The 22,863-nt window shown below is 36.3% G+C and overlaps 2 protein-coding genes across 2 annotated transcripts in view; both read left to right on the forward strand.

The window, feature by feature from the left end:
• The window catches only part of LOC306854576 (transmembrane O-methyltransferase homolog), a gene marked incomplete at its 5' end in the record, with an annotated part of 605,488 nt that overhangs the window by 427,040 nt on the left and 155,585 nt on the right, over nucleotides 1-22,863 (forward strand). The window lies entirely within an intron of this gene.
• LOC306853751 (cGMP-dependent 3',5'-cyclic phosphodiesterase-like) overlaps nucleotides 1-22,863 on the forward strand; it is a gene marked incomplete at both ends in the record, with an annotated part of 44,061 nt that overhangs the window by 13,854 nt on the left and 7,344 nt on the right. Inside the window, 14 exons of the mRNA XM_079391397.1 lie at nucleotides 607-754; nucleotides 3,743-3,795; nucleotides 7,395-7,469; nucleotides 8,374-8,415; nucleotides 8,648-8,716; nucleotides 8,967-9,097; nucleotides 11,524-11,635; nucleotides 12,371-12,410; nucleotides 13,509-13,572; nucleotides 13,841-13,922; nucleotides 19,081-19,255; nucleotides 19,927-20,039; nucleotides 21,219-21,419; nucleotides 22,238-22,308. Coding sequence (XP_079247523.1) covers nucleotides 607-754; nucleotides 3,743-3,795; nucleotides 7,395-7,469; nucleotides 8,374-8,415; nucleotides 8,648-8,716; nucleotides 8,967-9,097; nucleotides 11,524-11,635; nucleotides 12,371-12,410; nucleotides 13,509-13,572; nucleotides 13,841-13,922; nucleotides 19,081-19,255; nucleotides 19,927-20,039; nucleotides 21,219-21,419; nucleotides 22,238-22,308 — 1,376 coding nt within the window. The remainder of the gene's footprint in view (nucleotides 1-606; nucleotides 755-3,742; nucleotides 3,796-7,394; nucleotides 7,470-8,373; nucleotides 8,416-8,647; nucleotides 8,717-8,966; nucleotides 9,098-11,523; nucleotides 11,636-12,370; nucleotides 12,411-13,508; nucleotides 13,573-13,840; nucleotides 13,923-19,080; nucleotides 19,256-19,926; nucleotides 20,040-21,218; nucleotides 21,420-22,237; nucleotides 22,309-22,863) is intronic.

Here is a 22,863-nt window from a genome sequence, read left to right on the forward strand (position 1 = left end):
AGTAATTTAATTGTATTTTATTATTTATTTTTCAAGTAATCAAACAATAATAAAAAAACATATTTAAAACGAAGAAAAGTCACTTACAAAACGAGATTAGATTAAAGAGATTTAACATTAAATTAATCTGACCAAAATGTCTCTGTGTACAAACAAGTGAATGAATCTTCCTCAGAAGAGACAAAAATAGCAACTCACTTCAATGACTGACTTGCAGTATATTATAATTACGTCCATAAGCTTTTTGTGAAATTTGGAGTCACTCATTAATCTGTTGTTTGAGTTCTTCATATGTATTTAGAGAGAACTAAATACATTCATATTAAACTGTCAGCTTGAGATTTAAATTCATGGTAGAAGAAAGTAGTTCTGCACACAGAATGTTTTATAAGACACTCAATGGTTGTTTCACATTATGTACACGCTTGTGCCATTGAATTGTTGTATAAATGCAATATCTTACTCATAGCCGTGTGATATCGCTCTATATCAGCACGGCTGTGATTTTACATAGATTTACACTTTCTAGATAAACATTACCACCTGTGAATGTCAGAATGAAAGTAACACTGTTTATATTTTGTGTGTGTGTGTGTGTGTCGTCAGCTCACCGTGGCCTGTAAGCGAGTCCGAGACATTCAGAGATGCTCCAAACAGCCACACGCTCAATCCCACAATGCACCAGCGGAGCCCAAAGCCATCGCCCAGGCGGAGGACTACAAAGAGCTCGACCGCAAGATCCTACGGCTGTGTGGTGAGAAACACACAACACACACACCTATGTTACTGTAGCATTAAAGAGCTCTGAAATAAAAGCATTTGATGTTCTATGTGCAACATAGGCTCATTGGAAATTCGTGCCTCTACCTACATTCCTGCGAAAGTCAGAAATCGTACCTATAGACACGAATCGCTGCAGTTTCCAGTTGAAATGAACACTAAAACTTTTATTTCCTTTCACACAAAATATGATTTGCAGGTACACAGTTTCGATTAATGAAGCCTAATTTTCGCATAATTACTTGAGGAATATTATGTTATGAATTCAAAACAATTTTAACATGCTGCGAGATTTGAAAACTGATACTTTTGAATGTTGTCCTCGATATACAGCTTCATATGCATTTCTAACCCTGTGAAACTACGGTTCAACAAAGTTCAAGTTCAATTTATTTATGTAGCACATATAAAAACAGCCACACGACTGACCAAAGTGTTGTACAGAGATTCAGAAAAGAATAAAATAAAATGTAGAATTCAGCACAACTAAACACAATTAAAACAGGGTCTAGCCCCAATGATATAATGACTAAAATTTAATAAAACAAGGGAAACAGAGTACACACACTTAGAAGACAAAATACTAGGCAAAGACCATAGCAGAAAATTATTTATAAGCCAGGGAAAACAGATACAGTATGTTTTTAGGAGAGACTTAAAAGTGGTCAGAAAACAGCTCAAATCTGCATAAGGAAGTGAAAAGAGCACGGCTGCATCAACAAATGCGTTTTTATATCACTTTTGTATTTGTTAACACTATCGGTTAGGTTTAGCTTTTAGCGACACTCAGATATTTAAAATATGAATCATCGCAATACGTACCTGAAGTAATGTAATACAAACACAGCAATACATGCTAGAGATATATTGATACTGATGTGAGTATCGAAAGTTTTGTTACTCAAATAAAAAATATCGATACTAAGGTGTGTTTTATTTACCAGTGATTTTGTTTAACCAAATAAATTTAATGCGTACAATATGCATTGAATTGTACGAATAACCTATGTTAGTGAATAATTGTGTATTGGAACTATTTTCCTGCTCATCTGAGCACACGCAAATGTTGGTTGCAAGGCAGAATCAAACAATCACAGAGAGCGTTTACTCACTTCTGACAGTGCATTCAAACAGAGCTGCGTTTCCCAAAAGCGTCATAATTAAGCACTGATGCTTTTGGGAACGGCAGCCCAGAATAATGCTTATCAGAGGATTATATTTTATATATTATATAAGTTTGAGTTATTTCACAATAAACAAATTTAAATTGTAGCCTGCATAGGTTGTGCAATTACATTTAAATTGAACATTAAAAGTTAATATTGATCATGTTCTATTCTGTAATGTTAGTATAAATCATACAATGTCAGAATAAAAAAGTTGTATTTTAGGCATGCAACAGCCTGTCACTGACAGACCCTAATGGAAATGAACCATGGTTTTACTAAAGTGACTTTAGTATTTGTAGATTTCCATGGTTACCACTACAGTAAAGATATTTTAACCATGTGTAAACAAAAATATAACCTAATAAGTTGCAATTAAGACATATTGAATGTTAAAATGCATTTCAAATATAAAGTTAAGTGGGTATCATTACCCATTTTACTCTTAGTAATTTAATAATGAAATACATTTCTATAATTTAAAAGTTCCATTTAGAAGTATCGTATCAGTATCGATAGCGACATTGACGATACCGGTCTTTAAAAGTATCGGTATCAATATCGGCGATACTGGTCTTTAAAAGTATCGATATTGACAATACTGGTCTTTAAAAGTATCCATATCGATGATACTGGTCTTTAAAAGTATCTGTATCGGTATCAATATTGATGACACTGGTCTTTAAAAGTATTGATATAGTTATCGGTATCGATGTCGACGATACTGTTTTTTTAAAGTATCGGTATTGATATCGACGATACTGGTCTTTAAAAGTATCCATATCGATGATACTGGTCTTTAATAGTATTGGTATAGGTATCGTATCGATGTCGACGATACTGGTCTTTAAAAGTATCCATATCGATGATACTGGTCTTTAATAGTATTGGTATAGGTATCGTATCGATGTCGACGATACTGGTCTTTAAAAGTATCCATATCGATGATACTGGTCTTTAATAGTATTGGTATAGGTATCGTATTGGTATCGATGTCGACGATACTGGTCTTTAAAAGTATCAGTATCGATATCGATGATACTGGTCTTTAAAAGTATCAGTATCGATATCGATGATACTGGTCTTTAAAAGTATCAGTATCGATATCGATGATACTGGTCTTTAAAAGTATCAGTATCGATATCGATGATACTGGTCTTTAAAAGTATTGATATAGGTATCGATGTCGACGATACTGGTCTTTAAAAGTATTGGTATCAGTATTGATGATACTGGTCTTTAAAAGTATCGATATCGATGATACTGGTCTTTAAAAGTATTGATATAGGTATCGATGTCGACGATACTGGTCTTTAAAAGTATTGGTATCAGTATTGATGATACTGGTCTTTAAAAGTATCTATATCGACGATACTGGTCTTTAAAAGTATCGGTATCAGTATTGATGATACTGGTCTTTAAAAGTATCAGTATCGATATCGACGATACTGGTCTTTAAAAGTATTGATATAGGTAACAGTATCGGTATCTATATCGACGATACTGGTCTTTAAAAGTATCTGTATCGTATCGAAAACAAAATAAGTGGTATCGCCCATTCCTAATACGTACCTATTTCACCGTAACAAAAACGTGCCAGGGTCACGTATTGAACCCGCATTTTAGCGCCACTCACTGGACATTTTACATTGAAACTGCCACAAAACGTGCAGTAAGGTACGTAATAACGGTGCTGCAGAAATGCATTTAGAGGCACATATTTCGAATGAGCCTTAGTTGTCTATGTGACATAATGTAATGTAAAAACTCACTCAGTGTAAGTGTGTGATTGACAGGTGAGCTGTATGATCTGGACGCTGTCTCCCTGCAGCTCAAAGTCATCAATTACGTAAGTACAGACTCATAACCTGAGCTGGGTAGATTACTTACAAATTGTAATCCGTTACTGAATCCAAATTACATGACAAAAATTGTAGTTAGTAATGTAATCCATTACATTACACATTTTAGATTATGTAATCAGACTACTTTTGGATTACTTTACCACATTGATTTAAATAGAATAATCTTGTACCATATAAATATAAAAATACAAAGAGTAAGAAAATATGTTCCATTGGTTGTTATTAACAACACGGAGTGCATTAAATATGACATTGTCAAACTGGGTTTGTGAAAGAACTGCAAGGGGTTTATGAGTTTAATGAAAAGTTAATAATTAATTAAATCATAAAAATGTTAAAACAAATAATTTTAAAATGAATCGATATAAAACACATGAAATATTTTGTTTGTTTAGCTGCATGTCATGTGACCATAACCAATGTCAGAGAACCGTGAACATGCAAATGTGATACTTCATTATTAAAATATTTATTTTAAAATCTCAGGGGTAATTCATATATAAATATATTAGGTGAAAGAGGATCAGATGACAATAAAAGCTGGTGAATTTGTGCATTCTAATGTGTTTGAAAGACAAACGCCTTTCAAAGTAATACATGGTAAAATAACTGAATGAGTGATAATTCAAATAAAAATTAATGTGTTCATCAGTAGTTGATGCAATGTTGGAACTATTCTGAACTTGAAATGATTTTTGTAAATCCATTTGTCAAATGCTGTATAGCCACCTGACTAATGACTGATCTCTGTGTGAATACTCCAGCAAACACACCTGTGCTGAATACAGAGAACAGCAGAACAGATCTGTTTTCCTCGTTTATTGCAGCGAGAGTCCTGTGTTTATGAATGAGGAAGGTCGACTGGCTTTTATTTACGGCTGAGATTCTGATAAGAGTGTTATTGAGACGCCTGCAGCTCCACGTGAAGGTCACTGATCTACAGTCCCTCTGGACTCTCATTCAATTACAACTAGGCAAAGAAACAAGCTCACAAAACAATTAACCTCAGTCACAAGTCAAACACACACACAAACTTCTATTCATTGTCATTAGACTTTGTGTTGAGAGGGAACAGAATGAATTGTTTTATAGATATCGGCTCTGTTTCCAAACCTTTCCAAACAGCTGTGCTCCCCGTTACAAGCGTTCTTCCAGGAACATTAATGGAACATTCATTCAAAGCTATCTGGTCTTTAATAATGTTCTTAAAATGTTAGCATAAAAACATTATTTATATATTTTTAAAAAATTAAATTTTTTTTACCGAAACATGTTCATCTAACATTTCAGAGAACATACAAAAGTAACGTTCCTACATTGTTGGAAAATTTATACAATGGAATGTTCCCTTAACGTTCACATTACCAGGATTTATTTATTTATTTTACATTTTAAAAATGTAACATTCAGAACTCAACATAATGAACATAATGCTTTCATAACTTAATGGGAATGTTAGCAAAGTATTAGAACTAATTTTATTTTATTTTAAACTACCTGATTTGTATTATTTTATTTTCTTGTATTTTTGTGTCATGATTAAATGACATTCATGACCTGTACTTGCTGTACACGTTAGACTTATGACTACTTTCTGTATTATTGCCAAACACTATTTAATTTTTTTAATTTTTTATTTTATTTAATTTTATTTAAAAAATAAATGTATTTTTTGTTTATTTTTAATTTTCTTTTTCTTTTTCTTTTTGTTGTGTCATGCATAAATAACATTTGATTTAACTTCCTCATACGTGAACACACAAGACTCTCACTGCAGTAAAACAGACCAGTTCTTCTGGAACAACCCAGTGATTCAGGATTTCTTTTGTTGGATGTTGCTCTAAAGTTAATGTTTCCATAATGTCTGCAAAATGTTCAAATGTAATGCTTCTTTAATGTTCCTTAACCTAACCCTTACCAAGAAAAACATTTTAAACCATTTAAAAACTGGACGTTTAAAAAGTTCGGAGAACATTCAGAAATAACATTTTCACAATGCAATGGCAATTTTACCAAAAATATATCAGAATATATTTTAATTGCGCTTTCTATGACATTTAGGGGAGAAACTATCATTATCTTGGTATAAAAACAACAGAAGTCAATGTACAATCACAAATATAAATGCAGTCAGATCAGCAAATGAGTTTGTCGTGTCGTTTGGAGCCGGACGGCTGATTTATGTTCACTTACAGGTCATAATGTTTATTGCTGCTTGCTGTTACGGAAATGAAAGTGTGTGTGTGTGTGTGTGTGTGTGTGATTTGTGTTGTACAGGTCAGTGCCTGAAGGATCATTTGCGTAATAAGCTTATCTGTATTTATTCAGATTGTTTCAATTCAATTGTAGCGAGGAAAAGACACGCACACACACACACACACGCACACACACACACACACACACACACCATCTCTGTTTTTGTCTTTGTTTTCAATGTTTCTAACCCATCTGTGAATCACATGATCAAATACAGTCAAAACAACTGTTTTAAAATTCAAATCAGTTTGTTTGATCAGTATATCAAGAATAATCTTTATCAATATTGTTAAATATATAACCTAGACAAGACTGTGTACTAAATATTTATGCCATGATGTGTTATTTACACATGTATTATTTGTGGCCATTATTGCACTTTACATGTGTTTTCAACAATATTGTTTTTTTTATTGACTTTGTGATATTAAAATATTGACCTCCTAATAAATATTACATGATGGAAAAACAGCTGTATCAAACTTTTATTTTATTTTTGCTGTTTCGTTTTATTTTATTATTTAATTTTTATTAAACCATCTTTTTTGTGTTTTATTTGATATTTTTTATTTTATTTCATCAAATGCCTGTTTTTGTATTTTTATTAATAACAGTCTTATTGAACTGAACAGAACTCGTGAGTTAATTGAAGCAGTTGTTTATTTTATTTTATTAAACTGCCTGTTTTGTATTTTACTTTATTTGATTTTATTAAACTGCTTGTTTTTTTTTTCATTTTATTTTATTATCTTATTGTATTTTTTTATGTTGTTGTTGTGTCGTGCATAAATGACAATCATGACATAGACTTGCCTTCCACAGACGTTTGAGTCGTAACCCCTCTCTGCGTTATTGCTGAACACAATTTCATCTCCAGAATGCAATAATCCCTGAAATGATATGATTACATTACGCCGTTCGGTCTGAATTAAGAGAAAACATTTGACGAACTGCTGGTTTGAAAAATGAATGTTGTCTGTTTCTCCAAATAAATCACTCCAGAAGGTAAAGAGGCCAAACAGCCATCTGCGTTTCTTTAGTTTGTGTTTGTGTCTGATTTAATATCTCGCTGTCAGATCTTCCTGCAGTTTACTGTCGTTTCCGTGCTGGTTTAGTTTGCTGGTGTTAATGTGCTGTTTAGTCATTCTGTGATGCACAACATCTGGATGGACAGAAACGCAAATGCATTAAAGCAGAGGGAAGAATTTAATGCAATTTACCATCATTTTTTAAGGAATATTAAAAAAGGTTTAAAATAATAATGCCTAGAATGTCATGAAAAAGAAATATATTTTCTAGTTATTCTAAGCATTTATATGTGTTTCAGTTGCAGACAGAGACTCAGTCGCAGTGCTGCTGTTTACTGCTGGTTTCTGAAGACAATCACCAGCTCTTCTGTCAGGTGACACACTCATAAATATATTTATATTGTTTCTGAAAGAGGCGTTTCTGCTCACTGAGGCTGCATTTATTTGATAACAAATACAGTACAAATAGTGAAATATTATTCTAATGTAAAACAGCTGTTTTCTATGTGAATATGTGTTAAACTGTAATTTATTTCTGTGATCTGCAGCTGTATTTTCAGCATCATTACTCCAGTCTTCAGTGTCTCATGATCTTCAGAAATCATAATAATATACTGATTTACTGATCAACAAACATTTCTGATTATTATCAATGTTGAACACATTTTTAATGCTTAAAAAAAGACTTTTGTTCATCAAGTATGTATTAAATTGATCAAAAGTAAAAAAAAAAAAAAAAAAAATGTTACAGTAGATTTCTGTTTCAAATAAATGCTGTTCTTTTGAACTTTCTGTTCATCTGTGAATCCTGAAAAATACACTGTATCACGGCTTCCACAAAAATATTACTGTTAACTAAATATAACTGTGTTCAACATTGATAATAATCAGAAATGTTTGTTGAGCAGTAAATCAGTATATTATTATGATTTCTGAAGATCATGTGACACTGAAGACTGGAGTAATGATGCTGAAAATACAGCTGCAGATCACAGAAATACATTACAGTTTAACACATATTCACATAGAAAACAGCTGATTTACATTAGAATAATATTTCAGTATTTTTACTCTATTTTTGTCAAATAAATGCAGCACTGGTGAGCATAAACGTTTTTTCTACTTTAGTTTAAGTTTTCCAGATGCACAGGTAAATTGGCATGAAAAAAATCACTGCTGATTCACTGTGACAAATAAAAAACTTTTTTGACATTTGACGTGCACGCACACACACACACACACAGACACACTCTCTCATACGGTGTATTTTCTCTGCAGGTTGTCGGAGATAAAGTTTTGGAAGAGGAAATCAGTTTTCCAGTAAGTTTTTCTTCTCTGTTGTTGTTTGTGTGTGTTTCTGTAACTCAAACAGCATCTCCAAGCTCACAGGTCTGAATCAAATTAAACGTATACCATGAATGCAATGCAAGTCACTTTGGGAAAAAAGCATCAGTTAAATGCATCAGTGTAAACGTGTGTGTGTGTGTGTGTGTGTGTGCGTGTGAAATATTGTTTCTCAGCAGCAAATAACCTTCTCTCTCTCTATATACAGCTTATGTTCGGTCGCTTTGGGCAGGTGGTGGAGACAAAGAAATCCATTACACTGCAGGACGTCAGCCAGGTCAGTACACACACACACACACACACACACACACACACATCTGCGGATAATAATGGAGCTTTATCATTCATTCCCAGCTGACACCTCTCTAAAACCAGCTAATTATCACCACAGACAGACAGACAGATGATCTGTGTTAAATGAGTTCAGCTGGAACAGAAACTGTCACTATCCTTCCCTTTAATCATGATCAAACACACACACACACACACACACACACACGTTGAATGTTGTCTGTCTGTCTCTACAGGAGGAACGTGGGTTATTGAGCAGTTTGTTGGGGTTCGAGCCGAACTCGATGCTTTGTGTTCCTGTTATCAGTCAAGCCACTGGACAGGTGGTGGCGCTAGCGTGTACCTTCAACAAACTGGGTGGACAGAGGTGTGTGATGACATTAAAAATAGTGAAATATTAGTACTATTTAAAAGGTCTGTTTTCTCTGTGAATATCTGTTAAACTGTTCACAGATTAATATATAGTTCAAAAGAACAGCATTTATTTGAAATAGAAATATTTTGTAGCATTATAAATATCTTTACTGACACTTTTGAGACATTTAAAGGAATAGTTCACCCATAATTGATTAGTTTCTTCATCAGGTTTGTAGAAATGTGTCTCTGCATCAGTGTCTCAGCAATGGATGCTCTGCAGTGAATGGGTGCCGTCAGAATGAGAGTCCAAACAGCTGATAAAAACATCACAATAATCCACACCACTCCAGTCCATCAGTTAACATCTGGAGAAGACAAAAGCTCAAACAAATCCATCATCATGATGTTTTTAACTAAAATACCATAGAATCCATAATCCATAATAACTCTTCCTCCAGAGACACTGATGCAGAGACACATTTCTACAAACCTGATGAAGAAACACACTCATCCTGATCTCTGATGACGTGAGGGTGAACACATTTACAGCACATATACAGTTTTGGCTGAACTATTGCTTAAATGCATCTTTGCTGAATAAAAGCTTTTTGAACTGTAGTGTATGGATTCCACTTTTTCCAAAAACAATCCTAATGATTTTGACTCGTGGCTGGTAGTGTGTATAAGAAGAAAGCGTCTGAATCAGAAACTGACGGTTTAATGAAGATGAGATTAAAGCACCGATCAGATCAGATGGTCATGTTTTGAGCCGCTCTTTCTCGTGTCCTGACGTCTGGACTGAAGCGTGACGTCTCACATAGAGATAAAGGAAATGAAATTCATCACAGCCAGATCTGACCATTTGATATTGAGCTTCTCTCTGTTTCATCTCTTCATCGCTCATTTTATTCTCTCGTTCTTTTCGTATGTCATATAAATACGCTGTGGTTTTTGTGCAGCTGGTATATTATGCAATAATCATAATTCTTTATTTTATTAAATTGTGTTTTCGTGTTTCACAGACATTTGATGAATGGTTTTCTGTAGTTAGTCAGATGGATCCGATTCGCCAGCGGCTCAAAGTTACTGATCTGTGAAAGAAAAATAGGTTATTTGTTCAGTTATTGTTATTGTTTATTATGTCTGTTCAAATATCGCTCCTGTTTGGATTGATTCTTTAACAATATCATATGAATAACAGACAAACAGAGCTAAAATAATGAACTTAATTTGGTGCCCCATTATTGTGTTTATAGCAAAAAGCACAAATCCCATGTTCTTCGAAGAGATAAACTATTATGTTTATTATATTTGCATCATTGATTCTGTTAATTTTCTGTTTATTACCGTGAAGCTGTATTGTATAAAGTGCTATAAAAATAAAGGTGACATGATATTTACTGATATTTATGAGAATATTAGAAAAATATCAAACAAATCATTTAATTTTTAAATCATTTACTCCCAAACAGCTTTATGTATGATCAGTTATAGTCTTATTTTTTATGTCATTCCAACATTTTTAACGAAGATGTTCATTGGTATGTTTATTTTAGATATATATGTAATGTTTATTGCTGTAACAAAACAAATAAAAAAATCACATAAATTATGTTTTTAAATGGTATTCACACATCACATAAAAAAACTAAAAAATTGAATCCCTTATGTTATTATACTAAAATTAAAACCAAACAATTTGTTGCTTGAGATAAAATACTAAAATAACTGTCTAAATAAATTATAATTAATACAGAAATACAACATTACTAAAACTTTAACTACAATTAAAATAAAAACAAAATATAAAAATAAAAATGAATTCAAAATATTAACAAAAATTCCAACAGTATATCAATGTAGCTAAAACAACACTGATCTCTTATAAAATGTAAAATAGCACAACTCATATGTGTCCCTGCAGCACAAAAGCAGTCATGAGTAACACAGGTATATCTGTAGCAATAGCCAACAATACATTGTATGGATCAAAATTATACATTTCTCTTTTATGCCAAAAATCATTAGGATATTAAGATCATGTTCTATGAAGATATTTAGTAAATTTCCTACCGTAAATATATCAAAACTTCATTTTTGATTAGTAATATGCATTGCTAAGAACTTCATTTGATCAACTTTAAAGGAGATTTTCTCAATATTTAGATTTTTTTGCTCCCTCAGATTCCAGATTTTCAAATAGTTGTATCTCAGACAAATATTGTCCGATCATAACAAACCATACATCAATGGAAAGATTATTTATCTTTCCATTATTTATCTTTCAGATGACATGTAAATCTCAATTTTGAAAAATTGCCCCTTACGACTGGTTTTATGGTCACATATAATATTTAGTTTGGCCTTTTTGAGCTGGCTGCTGATTTAGTATTAGTAAGTGCATTAATATGGTGTTTGTATGTGTTGTGTTTTGAGGTACATGGAGGCGGATGAGCATGTGATCCAGCACTGTTTCTGTTACACGTCGACGGTTCTCACCAGCACACTGGCCTTCCAGAAAGAGCAGAAACTCAAGTTTGAGTGTCAGGTGAGAAGACAAGAAACCGACTTAAAAAATACATCTGTCATCATTTTTACTTACTCTCATGTCGTTACAAACCGGTATTTCCTTTAGAGCACGAAAGAAGATATTTTGAAGAATGCTGGCAACCAAACAGTTGATGGTAGCCATTGACTTCCATAGTATGGAAAAAATACTGTATACATGTATACATCGATGGCCAAAATGATTAGAACAATAGTATTATCAGCAGCTAAAACTGGTTTTAAGTCAGTTATTTCTATCTTTTGCTGTAGTGTGTCAGTAGGAAATATCAGTTTACATTTCCAAACATTAATTTAGCCATTAATTGTAATAATCCAGTGAGATTTTAGAGATCTGATCTGATCATCATCAGTCTGTCTGGAATGACATGAAGAAACAGAACAAACTGAGACTAAATCCAGAAGAACTGTGTCTCCAAGACGCTTCAAGAAACCTCCTGCAAACTGTAAGTCAATGGCTACCATCAACTATTTGAATAGAACTCCATTGCATTTCATTGCATTCAATTGAATTGAACTGAACTGAAATGAACTAAATGGAGAGGATGAGTGAGAGAGAGTGATGGACTCTATATGGACAGCTCTGGGAGTCTCACAGTATCCAGAGTGCTGTGAAATCCCACAATGCACCAGGAATAGCACATACTGCCCTGACCCTTTAACACACACACACACACACGGTTGTTTTCTGACTCTTATTTGTCCTATTGTTCCTCAGGCTCTGCTGCAAGTGGCTAAAAACCTCTTCACGCACCTCGGTGAGTCATGAACGCATCGTAATTCATGTTCCTGATCTGACTGTCAATGATTCATCAGTGATGCTGTTACAAAGAAAAACGTGTCTTTTCATAATCTTTCTTCAGTGGTTAATAGATTTCTCCACCTCTGAAACAATTATCATTTTTACTGATGTCATGAAGGCCGTATGATGCTGGTTAATGTTAATTAGTAGTCCGTTATCTGTAGTTTGTTATAGGCTGCTGTTTTAGGTGATGCATCTTTATAAAGTCTTTAATCAAGTTGTTTAGTAGTTTAATGCTGTATAAAGTGGTAACAATTTACAAAAAGGCTCTATTAGTTAACATGAGTTAACTGCACGAGTTAGCGTAAACTAACAATGAAAAGTTAAAGTTATTATTTTAAAAGTAAACTTGCTACATGATTACTATATATATATATATATATATATATATATATATATATAAACCATATATGTAAATGCATTGCATTGCATTTAAATGAAGTGAATTGAATTAAACAGCCTTGAATTTAATTGCATTGAATTGCATGGCATTGAATTGAATTGAATTGAATTGCATTGCATTACATTGAAATAAACTGAATTTATTTTAATTGCATTGAATTAAATTGAATTTTGTTGCATTGCATTGGACTGAAATGAAATTAAATTGAATTGCACTGCATTAGTTAACATTGACATTTAGCAATAACATCTAAAGCATTTATTAATCTTAGCTAATTTTGTCAATTCTTAATTTTAAGATTCACTAATACATCATTAATTCAAACGTTGTGTAATATAGTTGTCTAATACACTGAAAAAAATTATAAAAATTTTTTTTTAAGGTTGCAAACAATTTATTTTAGCTACATTAATTTTTTTTTTGAAAGTTTGTCAACAAAATGTGTTTATTTAAATGTAGCTAAGATAAATTTATTGGAACCACTTACCTTAAAATGTTTTAGTAAATTCAATGAATCATTTTTTTTCAGTGTATAATATTACAGGCGTGTTTGGATGTGAATGAAAATGCTACTCAGAGTTTTTCAGCTTTAATGAGAAACGAAGCATTTTGATTGGCTGTGTAACGTCTTTCTCTCTGTGTCTGGTTCAGATGACGTGTCTGTATTACTGCAGGAGATCATCATCGAGGCCAGAAACCTGAGCAACGCTGAGATGTGAGACACACACACACACACTTCATTATGGGTTTGATAGTTTTGGGTTTCGTCCAAACCAATTCCAGACTGTTAGCATGACAAGAGCAGCGGCTCATAAATATCAATTAACTCCAATCAAATATTGTAACATTTAATCAAACACACACACACACACACACTGTCAGCAGGCTCTAAATATTTACAAGTCTAATGCGGACAGAGCTGAAACACAGATATTATGGGTTTATTCAGTTGTGTTCAGAGTTATTTTCTGTCTTTCTCTCAGTTGTTCTGTGTTCCTGTTGGATCACTTCAGTCATGAGCTCGTGGCCAAAGTGTTCGATGGAGGTGTCGTGAACGATGACGAGGTACGATAAATGTGTGCTTGTGTACAAATTTGTTGTGTTTTACAATACAGATCGTTTTAAAGCAGCTTCACAGTAATAAACAGGAAAAAAAAACAGTGTTAATGTAAAATTCAACAATTATAAAGTGGATTCAGCTGTAAAGTATGGAAGCATATGTGTAGCAAAATTAAATTTGAAATGTAATATGTAATATGCAAAATTTACCTTCCATAGGTAAAGCAGCTCTACTGAAGATAATAGTGTCATTATTCAGCTCAGCTTAGTGCAGTGTTGATTCAACTTAGTTTAATAACAACAACAACAACTAAACATTTTTAATTCATCCTTTACCCTCTATGGCATGAATATTTATTTTGGATGGAAAAAATATTTCATCCCATTTTGTCAACCCTCAGGGCAACACTGTGCTACCTAACACCAAGATTTTCTATATAAGTGGAATATGGAAAACGTCACAGCTACGTATGTAACCCTTGTTCCCTGAAGGAGGGAACAGAGACGTCACGTCGGTGACCGACGAATTGGGATCTCACTTAGAGAGACCAATCCACTACGAGTGTATCTAAACGAGCCAATGCACATTGGCATGCGATTATTGCATCCAGCTGCCGCTGATCACAGCGTGAGTATAAGTAGGCAGCAGGTGCAGCGCATATTCAGGTTTTCGCTGAGGAGCCGAGCCAGTGACCCGGCCGCTCAGCAGTGGTACAGCAGCCGTGGCATACGTAACCGAGACATTCCCTATCAGTCGGTCACTCCGAGTCACGTCGGTGACTGACGAATTGGGATCCCTACCAAAGGACCACGGATACTGCCCCTTCCAGTGTCCTGTGGAAGCCTCCTGTGCCCCTATTTTTTGGCGCAAGTCAGGGCTTAGCACAGAAGACCAGTTACTGTTGCTATGGCACTACCCACTCAGTAAGACTGGATAACACTGGGAAAACGTACCCGTTCCACTTGGAACCGGACGCTGCGGAAGCCCACCCTTCCCGAAGGAGGTTCAGAAGCTCTTACGCATATGAACAACAAACGTTTAGGTGCATATGGAAGATTAAAGGAGATTGTAGCCTCTTGGACAATGGCAGAACATCTGCCGGGGAAACATGGGCTCTAAGGCTATACCGTGGACTTCGCACATATGGGATCCAATTAGGTCTCACATATGGAACCCAGCCCTCTACCGGTTCTCACGGATTCATCGAGTGAGGGCCTGGCGTCAGACGCTCCGCCACGTCTGACTGCCGAGGGAATGGAGGAGCTCAACAGGGTCTACAGTACGGACTCTCTGGAGCAGTTTTAGCAAGCCGGCCCGAAACCGGAGCCTCTCAGTGCTTCTACCCGTTTGAGGTGAGAACACAGGAGGAAACCGGTTCCACACGAAGGCTATAGAACCTAGCGAACGTGTTAGGGGTCGCCCAGCCCGCAGCTCTACAAATATCTGCCAGCGAGGCGCCACGAGCCAACGCCCAGGAAGATGCAACACTTCTAGTAGAGTGGGCTCTCAACCTGAACGGGCAGGGCACACCCTGTGCCTGATAAGCCAGGGTGAAAGCGTCCACTATCCAGTGGGCCGGCCTCCGTGACAGAAAAAGAGCTGGTCTGAGGTCCTAAAGCTTTGCATCCTTTCAACGTAGCATCTCAATGCTCGGACGAGACAAAGCAAAGCTAGGGCTGGGTCTGCCTCCTCCGAGAGGTCCCTGAAGGGAGTAGTGGGAACCTTGGGCACATAGCCAGGCCGGGGCCTCAGGATTACCTGGGAGTCAACCGGCCCAAACTCTAGGCACGAATCGTATATAGGTCCCCTATCCTCTTGATGGAGGCCAATGCAAGCAGGAGCAGAGTCTTCATTGAAAGAAACTTCAGTTCAACTGTCTGCAAAGGCTCAAATGAGACCTGCTGTAGTGCTCTGAGCACTAGAGACAGGTCCCAAGAGGGTATAGAGGGGGGCCGTGGAGGATTTAACCTTCTTGCCCCCCTAAGGAACCTGATGACAAAGTCATGCTTACCCACCGACTTCCCTTCCACGGGGTCGTGGTTGGCAGCAATCGCAGCCACATAGACTTTAAGAGTGGAGGGAGACAGCCTTCGCTCCAACCCCTGCTGCAAAAAGGACAGCATGACTCTGATCAGGCACTACCGGGGGTCTTCTCGGTGAAAAAACCATCTGACGAACAGGTTCCACTTCAAGGCGTAAGCATGTCTCGTAGACGGCGCTCTCGCTGAAGTGATGGTGTCAACTACCTCTTGGGGTAGGTCACCTAGAACCTCCGTGTCCCGTCCAGGGACCAGACATGAAGTTTCCAGAGGTCTGGACGCGGGTGCCACAAGGTGCCCGTCTCTGAGTCAGTAGCTCCTTCCTCAGAGGAATCTGCCAAGGAGGGGCTGTCACGAGGAGCATCAGTTCTGGGAACCAAGTCCGTGGGCCAGTACGGTGCCACGAGCAGGTCCAGCTCCTCGTCCTCCCTGGTCTTGCACAGTGTCTGTGCGAGAAGGCTCACTGGGGGGAACACATACTTGCGAAGACCCCGCGGCCAGCTGTGTGCCAGTGCGTCCGTGCCGAGTGTTCCCTCGGTCAGGGAGTAAAACAACTGGCAATGAGAGATCTCCAGAGACGCAAACAGGTCTACCTGAGCGGGTCCGAAACGTCTCCAAATCAGCTGGACTGTCTGGGGATGGAGTCTCCACTCTCCGGGGAGCGCAGCTCGTGACAGCTTGTTGTCGATTGATGTACGCAACGGTCGCAGTGTTGTCTGTGCGGACTAGTACGTGCTTGCCTCGTAAGCGCCTTCTGAGACGGATCAAAGACAGACGTACTGCTAGCAACTCTAGGCAATTGATGTGCCAGCGCAGTTGGGGGCCCGTCCAAACCTCCGACACTGCAAGCCCGTCGAACGTGGCGCCCCAGCCGGTGGTGGAGGCATCAGTGTAAACCACAGCATGCCTGGAAACCTGTTCCAGGGGCACCCCCGCCCAAAGAAACGAGAGGTCTGACCATGGGGTGAGGGTTCGGCGGCAGGCCGGTGTGACTTGGACCCGTTGAGTGCCGCATTGCCACGCCCACCTCGGGACTCGGCCATGGAGCCAGTGTTGAAGCAGTCTCATATATTACCTACATTTCACTGCTGGTTATACTCTATATAACTGTGTATGTGACAAATAAAAATCTTGAATATGAAGCAGCCCCAGCGGCGTGACTGCCGCCGCAGCTGCCATATGCCCCAGGAGCCTCAGAAATTGTTTCAGTGGGACCGCTGTCCTGATCTTGAACGTATTCAAGCAGTTCAACACCGACTGAGCACGTTCCTGCGTGAGGCGTGCTGTCTGATTGACCGAATCCAACTCCATACCGAGAAAAGAGATCCTCTGCGTCGGGGAGAGTTTGCTCTTTTCCCAGTTGACCCGAAGGCCCAACTGGCTGAAGTGTGAGAGCACCAAGTCCCTGTGTTCGCACAACTGGTCCTGAGACTGAGCCAGTATGAGCCAGTCGTCGAGGTAGTTGAGAATGCGAACGCCCTGTTCTCTCATGGGAACAAGGGCTGCTTCCGCCACTTTCGTGAATACATGGGGCGACAGGGACAGCCCGAAGGGCAGGACCTTGTACTGAAATGCCCACCTGTGGTGCGGAAGGATCGACACATGGAAGTACGCGTCCTTCAGGTCGATCACTGCAAAGTAATCTAGGGGACGGATGCACCCGGAGATGCGTTTCTGCGTGAGCATCTTGAACGGAAGCTTGTGAAGGGCCCGGTTCAAGACGCGCAGATCCAAGATTGGTCTCATGGATAAGGATAGTGCAAGCTTGTTAGAGGCCTTTTTTTGCTTTTGTTAATTGTATAATAAATAAAAATAAAACAAATAGATAGAATACAAAAAAATAGAGAAGCTAGTGTTAGTTTTTTTTTTTTTAAGAAAACGAGCAGTTAGTAAACGCAAGTCTAAATGGGGCAAGTTTTGTTTTTAAGAATAGAATTAGAATAGAGAGTGCTAGAGTTAGAGTGCCAAACTAAAGATGGAAGAGATGTGTTTTTAGCCGATTCCTGAAGATACAATAACAAGCAATATAAGTATTAACTGGTTCCAAATAATCACAAAAATAAACAAATAAATCCAATAAAACAATCAAATCTACTACTAATTACTATTAACACCTCATGGATAAATGTTTCTCGCATTTCATATACACATATAAACCAACATCCAAATTACTATCCAGTTTATGGATAGTATGCTTGAGGGACAAAATTATATTTCCCATCATTCTCTGTGCAAAAATAATAATAATTATTATTATTATTACATTCTTTGAGTTTTCTGAGCTTGTAAAAACTGCCCAGGAGGACATGAATGCATCATATTCCTGATTATGCATCTGAGCACATCTCCACCCTATAGCATGATATCGGCTGAACAAAAGTGGTCTAACTGCACAATGTTGCCCTTAGGCAACGAACAAAAAACACACACAGTTTTAGTATATAAATAAAAATAAAATAAGTCTTTCAACAATTAAACACACTTCCTTACATATTAATGCACATGCATATATTTTTAAATAAAGCTATTTAAACGTTAAAAAGTGGCTTTGCATCCTGAAAAGTTAATTTCATTGAACAGACATGTCAGGGTGATATTATATATGTATATAGTTTTTATTAAAAACATTAAAGGGGTGGTGAGAGGTTAGTTTGTTGCCTGAGGGCAACACTATGCCATAAAACAGAAGAAAGATTTACTGTATGACTGTGGCTTTAGTTGCCAGAACTAGTGGAAAAAATATAGTAGCAACATTTTAGGTTTCAAATTTAAATTTGTGGTAAAGAAATTTACTGTTAACCAATTAACAGATTTTTACCATAGAAATTTTACAGCCTTTTACCAGTGTTGAGAGCTAAATAAATGTGCTGAGCTCTGATCGCTCTCACAGTGCAGTAAGAAATGTTCCTCCTTGACTCTCTCTGTCTCCCTCTCTCTCTCTCTCTCTCTCTCTCTCTCTCTCTCACACACACACATACTCTCTATGTCTCTCTCTCTCTCTCTCTCTCTCTCTCTCTCTCTCTCACACACACACATACTCTCTATGTCTCTCTCTCTCTCTCTCTCTCTCTCTCTCACAAACACATACTCTCTATGTCTCTCTCTCTCTCTCTGGTGTGAGCAGAAGGAGTTTCGTATCCCGGCGGATCAGGGCATCGCTGGTCATGTCGCCACCACTGGGAAAATCCTCAACATCAAGGATGCGTATTCGCACCCTCTGTTTTACCGCGGTGTGGATGACAGCACGGGCTTCAGGACGAGAAACATCCTCTGCTTCCCCATCAAAGATGAAAACGAAGGTCAGAGACGTCAATCCTGGATGATTTTCTGATGCACAGTCCCCATAGAGCACTGTAGAAGAAAACATCTGACCTGGAAATAAATAAAATCTTTACATATTTATCAAATATATACAAATTTAAAATTTCTTGTAAAAGATTATTTTGTCATTATCGCTCCACTCTGGTCAAGTTCAGACATCCATAACCTTATTGATTTTAATTTAGTTATTTACACAACCACAAAAAAATTAACAGGAAGTAAATAAAGTGCTAAAATCCCATTGGAAAATTTGGTAACACTTTACAATAAGGTGTCATTTGTTAATGTATTAACTAACAATGAACAATGCATTTATTACACTATTTATTAATCTTTGTTAATGTTAGTTAATGAAAATACAGTTGTTTATTGTTAGTTCATGATAGTTCACAGTGCATTAACTAATGTTAACAAACACAACTTTTTTAATAATGCATTAGTAAATGTTCAATGTGTGTCCTTGAGGGTGTTGTCTTCGTGTGTGTTTTTGCTCTTCTTCCGGCTTGTAAAGATATTGAGGGCAATCAGAGACTTTTGAGTCAAAGCGATGTTGACGTGCATCAACCGCAGACACGAGTACAGAAACCCACGAGAACATCTCTCTGATCTGACCTCTGTGCCTCGTCTGTCTGTCCGTCTGTCTCATCAGAGGTGATCGGTGTGGCAGAACTGGTGAATAAAACCAACGGCCCGTGGTTCAATCGTTTCGATGAGGATCTGGCAACCGCGTTCTCCATCTACTGCGGCATCAGTATCGCTCATGTAAGACTTTCTACAGCATCACAATATCACAATGACAAAAACCTATACGCTTTTGATAGAAATGTATATTTTATAATGTATATTCTATTATATATTATATATATAGTATATAATAGAATATAAATGATAAAATATACATTTTATGTAAGTTTCAATAAATTTTACAAGTCTATAGAAAACTCAATAAAAATGTTTATATATATATATATATATATATATATATATATATATACATACATATGTATATTTTTATTTTATAATTTGTATTCCATCTTGTATATATAGTCTTATTTTATCATTTATATTCTATTATATAATATATAATATAATAACAATATATATATATATATATATATATATATATATATATATTTGATGTCTTTTACTAGTCTGTAGAAAACTTTAAAAGATGTTATATACAGTGGGTACGGAAAGTATTCAGACCCCCTTAAATTTTTCACTCTTTGTTATATTGCAGCCATTTGCTAAAATCATTTAAGTTCATTTTTTTCCTCATTAATGTACACACAGCACCCCATATTGACAGAAAAACACAGAATTGTTGACATTTTTGCAGATTTATTAAAAAAGAAAAACTGAAATATACAAATACAAAGAATGATTGCAGCTAATTTTATGTTTACAAACAAACCTTAGTAAGGAAAGCATTGCTTTCTTGCCTTGGCTTGCTAAAAGGTTTTCCACCATGATAATTTTGCTGTAAACCATATACCTAGATATTTGTAACAATTAACCACTTCAATCTGTTTACCCGCAAAATACCATTATTCATCCTTATTTAGAGAGCCCCCTCTTCTAAAAACCATAATTTTCGTTTTATTCAAATTCACTCTCATACCATAAAGATTACAAAATTTTTCCAAAATTGTTCAATATGTTTCGGTAACCCTCCAATTGTATCTGCAATATTAGCCATATCATCAGCATATAACAAGGTCTGTATTTCTGTAATACGTTCAATTTGAATACCTTTACAATTTTTCTTCAACATTGTTATATATTAATTTAAGAAAAGGATAAACCAAAGTGGTCTCACCATGCAGCCCTGTCTTACACCAATGGTGCAGCTGAAATACTCTGTTAGACCATTAGTTTATTTTAATTTTAAATAAATGTATGTCTATATATAAATATAAATACTCGATATCTTTTTATCAGTCTCTGCTGTATAAGAGGGTCCATGAGGCTCAGTTCCGCAGTCATCTGGCCAATGAGATGATGATGTACCATATGAAGGTGTCTGAGGAGGAGGTCAGTAAACTCCTGCACAGTGGCATCGAGCCGGTCCAGAAGATCCACACGGACTTCGCTGACTTCACATACACGCCGCGCTCTCTGCCGGACGACAGCACGCCGATGGTACGACACGAACACAAACCAGACCCAGAACCACGCTCAGACCACAGCTGAAAAGATACATGAAAACCATACTTGAGTAACTTAGTGACAATTACTCCACTACATGTTACATGTCACCAAAACAGTATCTGATTTATACAGTACTTAAGTATTTTACTTATACTGAATATTAGATGTTACGAAGCTTGTATCCAAATACTTTTCCATTCCTTTACATTATATTACATTACAATGCCTTAGCATTACTTTTTATAATCGTAATTTATACATTAAGCTCAAATGAACTTTGCCCATTAAATAACAGACTGAGGCAGAGTTCAAATATACAGATCATATCACAGATTTAATTTATGTTTCATTTATTTGACTTATTTTAGTGGCAGTACACGCATGACTTTACAATGACCATTATTTAGTAAGGACAAAACGCACAAGATCTAGTCCCTTCAGTGCCCTGTAGCTGGCGATGCCACATCTTTCAGAGCAGAATTAAACTGCTGCAGATAAAGCTAGGTGCCATACAAAATGTATCAAATATAGGACAGATACTCACTCAACAAATGTAGTGAAGCAGAGAGTAAAAGTTACTAATATCTTTGATGCTCAGTAAAACTACAAAGTATCCAAAAAGATACTCAAGTACAGTAACTAATGACATTTACTCAAATACTTTACACCTCTGAACACTGATCAAACTCTCTCTCTGTGTGTGTGTGTGTGTGTGTGTGTGTGTGTCTGTGTGTGTGTGTGTGTCTGTGTCTGTGTCTGTGTGTGTGTGTGTGTGTGTGTGTGTGTGTGTGTGTGTGTGTGTGTCGCAGGGCGTCCTGAGCATGTTTGAAGACATGGGCTTCATCAACACCTATAAGATCGACATGCACACTTTAGCCAGGTACAGACACTGAGAGATCCACCTGTAATAAATACCATCACATCTAAAGATAGAGAAAAGAACAATCTTTTAGAAATCGAGTTAAATTCATGTGCCGAGCTCTTAGAAATGGACCGTTTGCTTATAAGTTGGTTTCATATGGTTTTGAGCTATTACTACTATTTTGAACTCCTAATTTATCATTTATATTATGTACTACTTATGTTTAATTTATACTGTTTTATTTTATATGTATGCACTACTAATTTATAATTTATTGTATTTGATAGTACAAATGAATAAAATATGTACTATTTATATTACTAATTTATACAGCGTATACCCTTTGTTACTATTCATTTATATAGTTTATAATATTTTATGCTACAAATTTATACAATATATGCTATTTGTCGACTAATTTATACTGTTTATACTATTTTTGTACAGCTAATTTAGAGTTCATTCTATTTTATATTAATTTATAATATTTATTCTACTAATTTATACTATTTGTACCATTTTTTCCTACTAATTTATAGAACTAATGTGATTTTTGTACTCATTTATAATATT

This window comes from Barbus barbus (genome assembly GCF_936440315.1).
Source record: "Barbus barbus genome assembly, chromosome: 34".
Taxonomy (NCBI): Eukaryota; Metazoa; Chordata; class Actinopteri; order Cypriniformes; family Cyprinidae; genus Barbus; species Barbus barbus.